Source organism: Microcaecilia unicolor, chromosome 4 (assembly GCF_901765095.1).
Source record: "Microcaecilia unicolor chromosome 4, aMicUni1.1, whole genome shotgun sequence".
NCBI lineage: Eukaryota > Metazoa > Chordata > Amphibia > Gymnophiona > Siphonopidae > Microcaecilia > Microcaecilia unicolor.
This window is the reverse complement of record NC_044034.1, coordinates 206,386,947-206,401,946: the sequence shown is the minus strand read 5'-3', so window position 1 is coordinate 206,401,946 and position 15,000 is coordinate 206,386,947. Positions and strand designations below refer to the sequence as shown.

General features: G+C 42.9%; 1 protein-coding gene across 1 annotated transcript in view; it reads left to right on the top strand.

Annotated features, from left to right (window-relative positions):
* LOC115468960 overlaps positions 1–15,000 on the top strand; it is an 81,012-nt gene that overhangs the window by 43,917 nt on the left and 22,095 nt on the right. The window contains exons 12-14 of the mRNA XM_030201158.1: positions 6,380–6,497; positions 11,223–11,346; positions 14,040–14,232. Of these exons, the coding sequence (XP_030057018.1) occupies positions 6,380–6,497; positions 11,223–11,346; positions 14,040–14,232 (435 nt within the window). The remainder of the gene's footprint in view (positions 1–6,379; positions 6,498–11,222; positions 11,347–14,039; positions 14,233–15,000) is intronic.

Sequence of the window (15,000 nt, the reverse complement as noted above, 5' to 3'; positions counted from 1 at the left end):
GGGGAGGATAGGGGCAAAGGAGAATCGCTGGACATGGATGGGAGGGGAAGGCAGAGGAGAATCACTGGACATGGATGGGAGGGGAGGGCAGGAGAAATGCTGAACCTGGATGGAGGAGAGAGAAGACAGGAAGGAGATGCACATGGATGGAGGGGAAGGAAGAGATGAGAAATGCTGGACGTGGATGGAGTGTAGGGAAGGGAAGAGGAGAGAAATGTTGGAGAGGAGGAAAGACAGAGGAAGGAGATGCACATGGATGGAGGGGAAGGGAGGGTGGAGAAATGCTGGACATGGATGGAGGGGAGGGAAGACAGAGGAGGAGATGCATATGGATGGAGGGGAGTGGAGAGAGTTGACATGCTGGACATGGATGGAGGGGAGGGAAGAGAGAGGAAGTGAAATGAACATGGATGGAGAGGAAGAGAGAGGAGAAATGCTGGGCATGGATCATGGATGGGGGACAGGAAAAAAGCTGGACATGGATGGATGGAAGAGAGAGGAAGGAGATACATATGGATGGAGGGGAGGGAAGAAAGAGAATGGAGATGTCTTGCGAGGCCACCCTTGTAAGTCTCAACAGCCATTTTAAAGAAGATGTGGCAGGAGGAGGGTCAGTGCCGGCAGCGGGCAGGAAAGACTGGGGATCTTTCCTGCCCCGAAGAATCCACTAGACCACCAGGGACACTGCCTTCAGGTATGTGCTGGGAGTGGGACCCTTCGGCTCTGGGGATTGGGGAGGAGGTCTGTAATAGGTAGGTGGGGAAGATACTGTAAAAAAAAAAAAAAAAGTTAAATTCTTAAAAATTCCACCGTCTTGTGCATAGGGATGTACACAGAGGAAGTATAATAAGGGAATAACTTTTCATAGAGTAGTAATTTGTTATAAATCGTAATCAGTGTGTCATTTGGAGGGGCTGGTTAAAGGGACACCTAACCCTGCTATTGGTGCAGAGATTTATTTTTCTCCTGGTAAAGGGCTTCTAAAACAGACATCATGTTATGGGAATCAGGTGCTCAACGTTCAGAGTTTCTATCTATTTATTTACTGTTTATGGCATTTTATCCCACATGGATTAGATTGGAACCTGGGAGCATTTAAAAAACAATTTTTTCCCAGAGAAAGTAATGCAATGCCCCCCCAGGCTCTCTCCCTAGGTATAGCCAGCTCTGCAATTTGGGGAGTGGGCACAGAGGTGATGGGGGTGCGGAGGAGGACGGGGGGGGGGGGGCGCAGAGGTGGACCGGGAAGAGAACCTGTTGTTAAAAATTTACCAGCACACCACTGGAGTCACCCAATCAATTTTCTGTAGCAGTGCTTTGTTTTGGGTATTTTGAGTGGAAAACCCTAGGGATTCAAGTGGCGGTTGGAAGTACTGTTTATCCACATGTTGACTCCCTTAAAATACTGAAAGGTATTCTGGAGGAGGGCAGAATTGGCCAAAAGTATATCTCTATGGTACTTTGTCAAGTATATTTGAAATGACAGGAAACTGTGCCCATATTTACAAAAAGAGGCTTTTCAAACAGTAATTCTTAGCTCACTGGACTACTGCAATGCCCTTTATTGTGACTTTCCTTGTATCTTACCGAGAAGATTACAGGTTGCACAAAATGCAATCGACAGATTTTTAACTAGAGCCCAAGAAGAAGCAATGCCTTCCCTTACTGGATTAGCTACATCAGCTGTTTAAAAATAATAAAGGATTATTTTTAAATCAATATTAACAGTTTTCAAACTCAAACACAGGTGGCACCTCTGTGCCTAGGAGAAATCTACAGTCCTTGCAAAAAATCTTGCTGATGGTCCTGGGGAAAGAAATAATGAGGTATGAAGCATAGATAAATGCAGTGGAAGGATGGTATAAGCTACCTGATAATTCACAGGAAGAATCTTATTTATTTATTACATAAGTACATAAGTAATGTCACACTGGGAAAAGACCAAGGGTCCATCGAGCCCAGCATCCTGTCCACGACAGCGGCCGATCCAGGCCAAGGGCACCTGGCAAGCTTCCCAAACGTACAAACATTCTATACATGTTATTCCTGGAATTGTGGATTTTTCCCAAGTCCATTTAGTAGTGATTTATGGACTTGTCCTTTAGGAAACCGTCTAACCCCTTTTTAAACTCTGCCAAGCTAACCGCCTTCACCACGTTCTCCGGCAACGAATTCCAGAGTTTAATTATGCGTTGGGTGAAGAAAGATTTTCTCCGATTTGTTTTAAATTTACTACACTGTAGTTTCATCGCATGCCTCCTAGTCCTAGTATTTTTGGAAAGCGTGAACAGACGCTTCACATCCACCTGTTCCACTCCACTCATTATTTTATATACCTCTATCGTGTCTCCCCTCAGCCATCTCTTCTCCAAGCTGAAAAGCCCTAGCCTCTTTAGTCTTTCTTCATAGGGAAGTCATCCCATCCCCGCTATCATTTTAGTCGCCCTTCGCTGCACCTTTTCCAATTCTACTATATCTTTCTTGAGATGCGGCGACCAGAATTGAACACAATACTCAAGGTGCGGTCGCACCATGGAGCGATACAACGGCATTATAATATCCTCACACCTGTTTTCCATATCTTTCTTAATAATACCCAACATTCTATTCGCTTTCCTAGCCGCAGCAGCACACCGAGCAGAAGATTTCAGTGTATTATCGACAACGACACCCAGATCCCTTTCTTGGTCCGTAACTCCTAACGTGGAACCTTGCATGATGTAGCTATAATTCGGGTTCTTATTTCCCACATGCATCACCTTGCACTTGCTCACATTAAATGTCATCTGCCATTTAGCCGCCCAGTCTCCCAGTCTCATAAGGTCCTTCTGTAATTTTTCACAATCCTGTCCCAAGTTAACGACTTTGAATAACTTTGTGTCATCAGCAAATGTAATTACCTCGCTAGTTACTCCTATCTCTAAATCATTTATAAATATATTAAAAAGCAGCAGTCCTAGCACAGACCCCTGAGGAACCCCACTAACTACCCTTCTCCATTGTGAGTACTGCACATTTAACCCCACTCTCTGTTTCCTATCCTTCAACCCATTTTTAATCCACAATAGGACATTTCCTCCTATCCCATGACCCTCCAATTTCCTCTGTATCCTTTCATGAGGTACCTTGTCAAACGCCTTTTGAAAATCCAGATACACAATATCAACTGGCTCCCCTTTCTCCACATGTTTGTTTACTCCTTCAAAGAATTGAAGTAAATTGGTCAGGCAAGATTTCCCCACACAAAAGCCGTGCTGACTTGGTCTCAGTAATCCATGTCCTTGGATGTGCTCTGTAATTTTATTTTTGATAATAGCCTCTACTATTTTCCCCGGCACTGATGTCAGACTCACCGGTCTGTAATTTCCCGGATCTCCCCCGGAACCTTTTTTAAAAATCGGCGTTACATTGGCCACCCTCCAATCTTCCGGTACCACACTCGATTTTAAGGATAAATTGCATATCACTAACAGTAGCTCCGCAAGCTCATTTTTCAATTCTATCAGTACTCTAGGATGAATACCATCCGGTCCAGGAAATTTGCAACTCTTCAGTTTGCTGAACTGCCCCATTACGTCTTCCAGGTTTACCATGAAGTCAGTAAGTTTCTCTGACTCGTCCGCTTGAAATACCATTTCCGACACCGGTATCCCACCCAAATCTTCCTCGGTGAAGACAGAAGTAAAGAACTCATTCAATCTCTCCGCTACGTCTTTATCTTCCTTGATCGCCCCTTTTACCCCTCGGTCATCCAGCGGCCCAACTGATTCTTTTGCCGGCTTCCTGCTTTTAATATACCAAAAAAAATTTTTGCTATGTTTTTTTGCCTCTAATGCTTTCTTTTTTCGTAATCCCTCTTGGCTTTCTTTATCTGCGCCTTGCATTTGCTTTGACACTCCTTATGCTGCTTCTTGTTATTTTCAGATGGTTCCTTCTTCCATTTTCTGAAGGCGTTTCTTTTAGCCCTAATAGCTTCCTTCACCTCACTTTTCAACCATGCCGGCTGTCTTTTGGACTTCCATCTTTCTTTTCTAATTCGCGGAACATGTTAGGCCTGGGCCTCCAGGATGGTAATTTTGAACAGCGTCCATGCCTGTTGTACAGTTTTTACCCTCTCAGTTGCCCCCCTAAGATTTTTTTAACCGTTCTTCTCATTTGGATCTTGCTCACACCTTCTCATTAGTAGCTCAAGATGAGATACATTAAGGTATACTGGGTATCTCCCTGTTCCTGGAGGGCTCACAATCTAAGTTTGTCCCTCAGGCAAGATCACAAGCAGCAGAAGTGGGATTTGGATATCAAGACTAGTGTTCTAGCCACTAGGCTACTCTCCACTCCTCTTCTGCAGTTCAGCAAAGGCTTTAAATAATTTCTGCTCCCTCTGTTGTAAGATATTAAGATAGAAATAAGTTTCTTGCTATGCTCTAGTGAGCTGTACATTACTGTGTCGTGTTCTGCTCTAACAAGAGTGAACACATCCGATAGTTCTCTTTCTTCCTGCTGCTGTATTTCATATCCCTTTACTTTGGCTACTGTGTAATCTATTCCCCTTCTGCTATGTGTTACATGCTTGTACTGATGATTTAATGCCTCTTTTATTTTACACTTGTTCACCATCTTGACTGGGTATTGTCAAGGAGAGATACACAAACTTTTGTAAATGAATAAATACACTTAGAAGCAGGAAAATCTCAATGAAGTGTGTCTCTACAGTTGAAGAGGATCTACATCCAACAGGGTGGAAGCAAGAATTTCTTCTCAAGTTATTTGTTGAAGGAAATCTTTGGAGAGGAAATCAGTGGAGCTAGAAAAATCTCATTCTGGTGCTGGAAATCAGAAGATTTCACAGGAGAAGAACTAAAGGAAGAGCCTCAAAGGCGACTGTTGTAATTTTGGTTATGGATATCACTCACAGTAAATGTAACTTTTATCAATTGTTTACAATTCACCAAGAACATAAGAGTAGCCATACTGGGTCAGACCAATGGTCCATCTAGCCCAGTATCCTGTTTTCCAAACAGTGACCAAGCCAGGTCACGAGTACCTTTCAGAAAACCAAATTATGGCAACACTCCATACTACAAATCCCAGGGCAAGCAGTTGCTTCCCATATCTGTCTCAATAGCAGACTATGGACTTTTCCTCCAGGAATTTGTCCAAACCTTTTTATAAACCCAGATATGCTAACCGCTGTTACCACCTCCTCCGGCAAAGAGTTCCAGAGCTTAACTATTCATTGAGTGAAAAAATATTTCCTCCTGTTTGTTTTAAAAGTATTTCCATGTAACTTCCTTGAGCGACCCTAGTCTTTGTACTTTTGGAATGAGCAAAATATGGATTTACTTCTACTCATTCTACACCACTCAGGATTTTGTAGACCTCAACCATATCTCCTTTCATCCATCTCTTTTCCAAGCTGAAGAGCCCTAACCTCTTTAGCCTCTCCTCATACGGAAGGAGTTCCATCCCCTTTATCATTTTAGTCGCTCTTCTTTGACCTTTTCTGGTATATCTTTTTTGAGATACAGTGACCAGAACTGAACGCAATACTCAAGGTACAGATGCACCATGGAGAGATACAAGGACATTATAGTACAGATCCCTGTGGTACTCCACTGTTCATTCTGCTCCATTGAGAGAAATGACCATTTAACCCTACTCTCTGTTTTCTGTCCAATAACCAGAACCTTGCCTCCTATCCCATGACTTTATTTTTCTCAGGAGTCTCTCATGAGGAACTTTATCAAAAGCTTTCTGAAAATCCAGATACACTACATCAACCGGCTCACCTTTAGCCACATGTTTATTCACACCTTCAAAGAAATGAAACAAGTTGGTGAGGCAAGATTTCCCTCAGCTGAACCCATGCTGACTCTATCCCATTAAACCATGTTTATTTACATGTTCTATAATTTTATTCTTTATAATAGTTTCCACTATTTTGCCCGGCACCAACGTCAGGCTTACTGGTCTCTAATTTCCTGGATCAACCCTAGAACCCTTTTTGAAAATCGGCATCACATGGCCACCCTCCAATCTGCAGGTACTATTTCAGGTACATTGGTTAAGTATTTTGTCCTTCCAATGAGTTACTTCTAGAAAAATCTGGCACAACTGTGCATTGTAGATTTTGTGCAGAATTCCCCCAGGATGCAGAATGTAACTCTTCCTGGACAGAATTTATCTCACTGGTTCTCAAGCCCACTGCATGAATAGTGTTTGGGGAAATATAATGATAGTTTTGGCCCTAGAGGGTCAGACTTTAATACACAAATTAAATGTTGACCAGAGGTTGTTCAAATATACTGTAGAATTTCTTCCTGAGCAGATTGACAGGATAAAACCCTTATTGATCTCAGGCTCTCCTCTCTTTGTTTAGGTCTAACTTGCCCAGTCAGTATTTTGAATAACAACTCTTCTGGAGTCCTAAGGAAATGTCCTCACACCCCCAGCCACAAAGCCTTCATGGAGGCAGAAACTGCTTCAGGCCTTTCAGGGTAAGGACACAGTTTCTTTGGAGTTTCAGATGGACTAGAAGGATTATCCTGTTCCACTGATTGCAAGCCAGTCATGCTATAGGGACTGCCAATCTACATTATATGCCAAAACCATTTCTGGCTATCTCAGTACTACTACTACTACAAATCATTTCTATAGCGCTACCAGTCGTACGCAGCGCTTAAGATGGGCAAAGGTGAGATTTTAAGACTAAGAGGAGAAAAGGAGAAATGTTTGGAGGGAGACCAGGAAAAGCAGAAATTATAAACAAATTATTTTACTTAGTAGAATTGGAGCAGGACTTCTGATTTTTGGTAAATGTAAATATGATAGTGGGGTTCATGCTGCATCATTTATAAAAGAAAGGGTTTGTGTGGAACTAGAAAAACTTAAAATGGGCAGACATGGGGCAGAATGAGATACACCCAAGATATTAAGGAAAGCCAGTGAGCTTCTGGCACGTTTACTCAGGAAACCTGTTCGACACATGTTTGGAGATGGGCAGTGTTTCCACAGGAGTGGAAAAGTGTTCCTCTTTATAAAAGCAAAGTTGGAACTTACGGGCCAGTTAATTTGACTTCAGTGGTGGGAGAATTAATAGACACTCTTCAGAAGGAAAGGATAGTGAAGCATCTTGAATTCCCATAGCTGCAGAATTTGAGGTAGCATGTTTCACTTGACGGAAATTTTATTAGACAAATCTGATTGACTGATAAGATGAAAAGAAGGAACAGACTTCAGAAGCTCATGTTGGGCTTACCGCCACTTAGTAAAAGGAGCCCTTGGTGTTTAAATGCAATATACAACTTGCACTTTCTTTGGATTTCATATTTTCATTTAGCAAGTCTATAGCCATTGTTAGTCATATAGATTTTCCCAAGTCCATCTTAATAATGGCTTATGAACCTTTCTTTTAGGACATTATCCAAACCTTTTTTTAAACCCTGCTAAGCTAACTGCTTTTACCACATTCTGTGGCAATGAAATCCAGAGTTTAATTGCACATTTATTTATTTGTAGCATTTATATCCCACATTTTACCACCAATTTGCAGGCTCAATGTGGCTTACCTTTGCCGTAATGGTGATTGCCATTTCCGGGTAGCAGAGTTACAAATGGTATTGCGTTAAGGTGCTTACATACATGGTACATTGAGTGAAGAAGTATTTTCTCCAGCTTCTTTTAAATTTACTACTTATAATGTTAAGATAATGAAACAGTAGAGCCAGATAGATGCAAAGGTACATAACTAACTTCAATGTATATATTAATTACTAAAAAGTAGTTACAACAAAAAATAGAATCCTGTTTAGAATGAGAATACAAATAAATACAGTAATAATATACATACTTACTAAGGGGGTCTTTTACTAAAGTGCGATAGCGTTTTTAGCTAGAAATCAGCAGCCACTAAGCGCTGAGATGCCCATGGGAATATAGGGGGAGATTCTATATATGACACCTGGAAAATATGTGTAGAAATCATTTTTGCCTAAGCGTATTCTATAAGATTTCAGCACAGTATATAGAATACGCTTTGTTGATATCCCAGCACCTAAAATGACGTGCATTCATTTACACCATGTACAGTTACCCAGACTGGGCCATATTCTATAACAACGTGCGTAAATTTGGGAACATCCATGAAACACCCATTTCCCCACCTGTAACCACACCCCTTTTTGAATGTGCACATTAGAATTTAGGCACAGTGAGTTACAGCCTATGCTTAGCAAGTTATGTGCATAAATTGTTATTGCTAATTAGTGCTGATTATTGCTTGCTAAATGCTGATAATGATGCTGATTGGCTTGTTAAGCCAATTAAGTTACACGCATATGCTTAGATTTAGGCATGGAACACTAGGTGCGATATATAGAATCCAGCAGATAATAGGCAGCTGATTTCTAGTGCTAGCACACCTTAGTAAAAGACACCCTAAGCTTTAAAAGATAAATAGGTTCATCTCTTGCAGTGACTTGAGTGTCAAATGTAACAGTTTTATTCTTTATTTACACTTACTGCTTTAGCTGGCGCCCAGAACAAAGTGGTTTACATACTGATAAAATACAACTAACAAAAGAGAAAGAAAAGGAACTCCAATATTCAATAGGACAGGTAGGGAGAAAAAGAAACACCACATGTATACCAAACGAAAGCTGGGAGGGGAGTATGTTTCTGAGTCTACACCTGACAATAAGTATGCAGCTGAATTTGTACAATTTATAATCTCCTTAGCCTATTTTTTGGCAAGCTGAACAGTGACACATTCCATTAATCCAATCTGATATCACAAAATTACTTGATCAAATGTAGGCTGAATTTGGCATGGCCAGTGGCATACCGAGGGCAGGGCGGTGGGGGCGGACCACCCCGGGCGCAAACCAATTGGGAGGGTGTTCTAACCTCTGCTCTGTCGTCAGTTCAGCCTGCCTTTGCACCGGCGCACGCCTAACATCTCTGCTGCTCGCTGCGTGCATTTCCTCCTTCTCTCTCCCACCGAGTCCCACCCACCTTGACCGACGACTGCTCAGCCTTCCTTCCCCTGCAGCACCCTGTGTGCCTTGCGGCCTGACGTCTCTTCCGGTGGCTGCCTGGCTCCTCTCTCCATGGAAAAAATATCCAGAAATAGTATCTATCCCGCAAAAACACAAACACTGATTTTTCATGCTCCCAAAGCACCCTAATTAACAGGAAAATAAACACCTATTTTTATATGTATTTATTTTTTGCTCATGTCTAGCCTGCCTAATAACTAGGCAGGTTACAATTCACATAAATAAACAAAAAACAAGAATCATATATCAACAAAACAAAACACAACACAAATACTAATTCTATAAACACCTAAGAATCGAAGCTCCAATTATACCATTGTACAGGTCATTAATGAGACCTCATTTGTAGTACTGTGATCAGTTCTGGAGGCCATACCATATAGACAACATGGAGGCAGTCCAGAGACGAGTTAGTAAATGGTACAGGGGCTGTACCATAGGCCTTACGAGATGAGTCTAAAGGACCTTGAATATTTGTAGCCTAGAGGAAAGAAGAGACAGGGAGATGTGAAAGAAGCATTAAAGGTATGAATGATGTATAAGAAGTAAACTTTTTTAGTGGAAAAGAAGGTTCTAGAACAAAGGGTCAAAATATGAGGCTTCAAGAAAGTAGACTCAGAAGAAACATCAGGAAATATTTTTCACATGAAGGGTAGTGAATAAATTGAATGACTGTCCACAAAACATAGGGGCCCTTTTACTAAGCAGCACTAAAAGGTGGCTCGTGCTATCCCCAGCAGGGGTCTTTCCTGTGCACTAAGGCAACTTTTAGTGCTGCCAGTAAATGGCCGATTTTCCTATTTCTGCAATAATGGCCATGTGCTAATTTTCCCATTGGCACGTGACCATTACCAAGTGAGTACTTACCAACATCTATTTTGTAGGAAGGGCACAGGATTGGGAGAGGGGATCCTTTGGGGGTAAGGGCTTTTGATCGGGCGGGTGGGAGACTGGATCAAGAAGTGAAGTATGTGTTGGGGGGGGGGGGCCTTGATCAAGGGGATGTGATCAGGGGGTGGGGGTCTAAAGAAATGTGCTTGGGGGGGACTTGATTTGGGGGATGTGATCATGGGGGAGAGATGGTACTGGTTTCTCTATGCTGTTGCCTGGGAGCATAGAGTCACAGCTTAGAGGCCTGATGCCCCTGCATGGTAAAATAACCCCAGGTTCTGGTTGGGGTTATTTTGCTGTAATTGTTTGCCCATAATGTGGCTTGTAGTGTGTCACCACAAGTCACATTATGTTTTTAACAAAATGCATTACTATGTAACCTGTGGTGTCCTAAATATTACCAAGTTAGTTTTAGACAAGATGTGTTAGTGCCTTTTAAGTCATGTTAAGCAGAAAACTACATGATATAAAGCCTAAGGGTTACAATATGTCCAGATTTACCCGGACATGTCCTCTTTTTGAGAACATGTCTGGGCAACCGGGCGGGTTTTGCCAATCTGCCCGTTTGTCTGAATTTCTGGGCAAACGGGCAGATTGCTAGTCTCCCCTCCCCTTACTTACTACTGCCCTGGTGGTCTAGTGATCTCTTCCGCCTTTGGGGCAGGAAAGAGCCCCCTCTTTCCTGCCCGGAGCGCTGCCCTGCATGCATCCTTCCTGTTCGTGATCTCGGCGCCCTGATTCAAAATGGCCGCCAAGAGTGGACGTGACCTCGTGAGACTTCAACTCTCGGTGGCCATTTTGAATTGGCACCAAGATCACGAACAGGAAGGATACATGCAGGGCAGCACTCCGGGCAGGAAAGAGGGGGCTCTTTCCTGCCCCGAAGAGGTCACTAGACCACCAAGGCAGTAGTAAGGTAAGGGGAGGGGGTGACGGGGAGGGGAAGTGACAGGGTGTGTGACGGGGACGACGACAATGTGACAGGAGGCAGAGCGAGGGCGTGAAAGGGGGCGGGGCATGTGTCCTCTTTTTGGGGGGACAAAATATGGTAACCCTATAAAGCCTTGATGCTGATTCATAACTTCCCCCCTTAATGGCCTCCATTATTGGCTTCTGTGTCCTATGGGTGTAATATTCTTCAGAGCTTTATCCCTTAGGCTAGGATGTGCAGGTCGGATTTTGTCTATGGTAATCCTAAGGCCAAGCATAAGCATTGCTCAGTTATTGAATTCTTGAAAGCATGCTATGGACATATTTTCTTTCTCTTGAACCCAGTGCTGAGGAAGTGAAGTTTGAACTTGCAGGATGTGCAGGTCTAGGAGAGGCTAACACATTGGAAGTGCTCCTGTATCGTGAGACAGAGGGCGTGATTGCAGTGGGGGAGCTCAGCATTTCTCAGGTACAATACCCAAGCAACATGTCAAGCAGACAGCCTAGAACTAAACAAACAGAATGATGCAACCTCTCTATAACTCCAGAAAAAATATAATGTCTCTGAGATAGGGCTAGGGTCATTGGTAGAGTGAAGTATATGGAGGAGTCCAATATTTGTAAACTTATCATGGAGACTGAATTATATGGTAGACCCATGAAGAAGGATGCCCATTCGTCATATGGATGAATACACTATACACTATACACTAAGTGGTAGACTTAGAAGTAATGTCAGAAAATTGTTTTTCAAGAAGAGGGCGGTTGATGCCTGGAATGCTCTCCCAAGGGAGGTGGTGGAGAATAGAACTGTGGAATAATTCAAGGTGGCATGGGATGAACATAGAGGATCTGTAATTAGAAAATGAATGCTATAAAAAACAAAACCTAAAGGGTTGCATATGTGTTTGCATGTCAAGTGGTGCTTAGATGGCAACTCTGGCGGTATCATCTAGGACCGGTGCTGGGCTGGCTTATATAGTCTGAGTCCCACATATAGCTATCAGGCTTAGAATGGGCTGTAGAGAGCTTTGACGGAAACTCCAGTAATTAGGAACACGAGGACATTGCCGGGCAGACTTTTACAGTCTGTATCCTGCAAAGACAAGATGGATTTGAATAGGCTGGAGTGGGCTTTGACAGCAATCCAGTAGTTGGAACATAAGGACAGAGCCAGGCAGACTTCTACAGTCTATGTCCCTAAAACAACAAGGGAAGACCATGATCAAGTATATATCATCACGATCATTTTTTATTTTAATCTTGAATTGAGAATGAATAAGAGTGATGAGCAGACTGGATGGACCATTCAGGTCTTTATCTGCTGTCACTTACTATGTTACTACAAAGGTGACATTATCGCAGGAAGACTGGCAGTGCCTGCATTTTCTGTCAGTATTTACTAACATCATTCCCATATGCACCAGAATTTTTCTCTTACAATTAGTAAGAGTTTTAACATTTCACAAGTACTTGAGAAACATATAAGATGAAAGATAGGAGCAGAGCAAAAATCAGTGCTTTTTTTGTGGCGGTACTTTTTTTTTCCCCTTCCCCACTCATCTGCCCCATCTCCCGCGGTCACACAGCTGCCTTTCCTATGAGCAGCAGAGCCGCAGACACAACATTGTAGCAGGCTCCAGTGCTAGGACACGCGCTGTTGTCTCTGCCGATCCCCTGTCCCGGAACAGGAAGCTGATATCAGAAGGGCAGAGGATTGGCAGAGCCGACAGCGCGTGTCTCAACACTGTAGCCTCACACAGTCGCGCCTTTTTCTTGATTTTCCCTCCGCTGCTGATGGAGTTGCTGGAAGGAGTGAGAGGCGGCAGGGGGAGAAATACTGGATGAGGTGGAGAGGGGACAAGGAGAGAAATACTGGATGGAGAGGAGAGAAGACAAGGGGAGATATACTGGATGGAGAGGAGAGAAGACAAGGGGAGATATACTGAATGTGGAGGAGAGGGGACAAGGGGAGAAATACTAGATGAGGAGAGAGGGGGCAAAGAGAGAAATGCTGTTGGGGAGAGAAGGGGCAAGTAGAGAGATGCTGGATGGAGAGGGCAATGGGAGAAATGCTGGATGGGGAAAGAGGGGACAGGGGAGGAATACTGGATGGGGAAAGAGGGGACAAAGGGGAGAAGTACTAGATGGGGAGAAAGGGGGCAAGGAGAAATACTGGATGGAGAGAGAGGGGACAAGGGAAGAAATACTGGATGAGGAGAGAGGGGTTAATGGGAGAAATGTTGGATGGGGAGAGAGAAAACAAGGAGAGAAATACTGGATGGAGAAGAGAGGGCAAGGGGAGAAATGCTGGAAGATTGGATAGTAAGAAAGAACTATAACGTGGATAAAGGCAGAAAATAAAATCTAAGAAACCTGAAAGGAAAAAGAGGAGAGAAAATGATGAACAGGAAATCCTGGCAATAGAGTTAAGAGAAGACGAGAAAAGTAGAAACCAGAGACTGGGACAAACACAAATGAAAAGAAGTACATGGCCAAACAACAAAGGTAGAAAAATAATTTTATTTTTATTTTAAGATAAAGTAGTGTGGTAGCTGTGCTAATTTTTTTGTTTTATTTGTATTTGTTAATTTGAATTATAGTGAATGGAGTATTTGAAATTTATGTCTACTATTTTTATAGCAAGGGGAAAATATTTTTGTTTTTCTGGTGTTATCCTGCATGCCATAGTCTGGTTTTGGGGGGGTTTCAGCTGATTTTTTTTTATCTACATATTTTATTAGTTTATAGTCAGTCTTAAGAGTTCTTTTGTTGGGCCTAGGGACTTATGTACTATTTTCAATGATACCTTTTTATATGCTCCAGGTGTGGCTACTGTAGGAGTGGAGCCATAAATAGTGACCTCCACCCTTAAGGTTGGCATTGTATGAGCACTGGCACCTTTTTTCCTACAAAAAAAAAGCACTGGAAAGAATTAACCTATTTTATTATCTTTGAACTTGATGAAGGCTCTCCATTATCTCTTTAAAGATTTCTGTGCTTAACAACCTCACCATCTCTAAAAAAAAAAAAAAAAAAAAAATGGATCTCTGCGTAAATAGATATAATTTGCTTTGAAGAAGTCCTGTATCTTGGGATAGTTAGTTAACTGGTGTACATCTGAAGTTTATCAGCTAAAATAATTTCTCTCCTTTCATTAAGGATCTCTGTGAAGTTCAGACTTTTAAGGTTTCTCTTCATCCGGGACAGTCCACATCACAAAGAAAGAAGCCACTGCTGTCTCCCCAGATCTCACTCTTCCTCAGTCTGCATACCCAGGAGGAGACTGTCCCTCTCCAAATGGATTGTACTACTCAAGCTTGGAGTCTGGAAGACATTGTGATGGAAGCTACAGGTAGATGTTATCTTTTGCATGTACAAGCCAGATAAACATAGAAAATGACAGCAGATAAAGACCATCCACCTTACAATTGAAAGAGAAAAACGCCTAGATTTCGACCCAAATCGGGAGATAGACGTTTATCTCACAAAAACGAATAAATCGGTATAATGGAAAGCCGATTTTGGACGTTTTCAACTGCACTCCATCGCGGAAGCGTACAAAGTTGACGGGGGCATGTCGGAGGCGTGGCGAAGGTGGAACTGGGGCGTGGTTATCGGCTGAGGAGAGATGGGCGCCTTTCGCCGATAATGGAAAAAAAGTATGCGTTTGTAGCTAGAATTTAGGGCACTTTTCCTGGACCCTGTTTTTTCACGAATAAGGCCCCAAAAAGTGCCCTAAATGACCAGATTACCACCAGAGGGAATCGGGGATGACCTCCCCTGACTCCCCCAGTGGTCACTAACCCCTTCCCACCACAAAACATGATGTTTCACAACTTTTTATTTTCACCCTCAAATGTCATACCCACCTCCCTGGCAGCAGTATGCAGGTCCCTGGAGCAGTTGTTAGGGGGTGCAGTGGACTTCAGGCAGGTGGACCCAGGCCCATCCCCCCCTACCTGTTATAATTGTGCTGCTTAATGCTTAGTCGTCCAACCCCCCCAAACCCACTGTACCCACATGTAGGTGCCCCCCTTCACCTCTTAGGGCTATAGTAATGGTGTAGACTTGTGGGCAGTGGGTTTTGAGGGGGATTTGGGGGGGCTCAACACACAAGGGA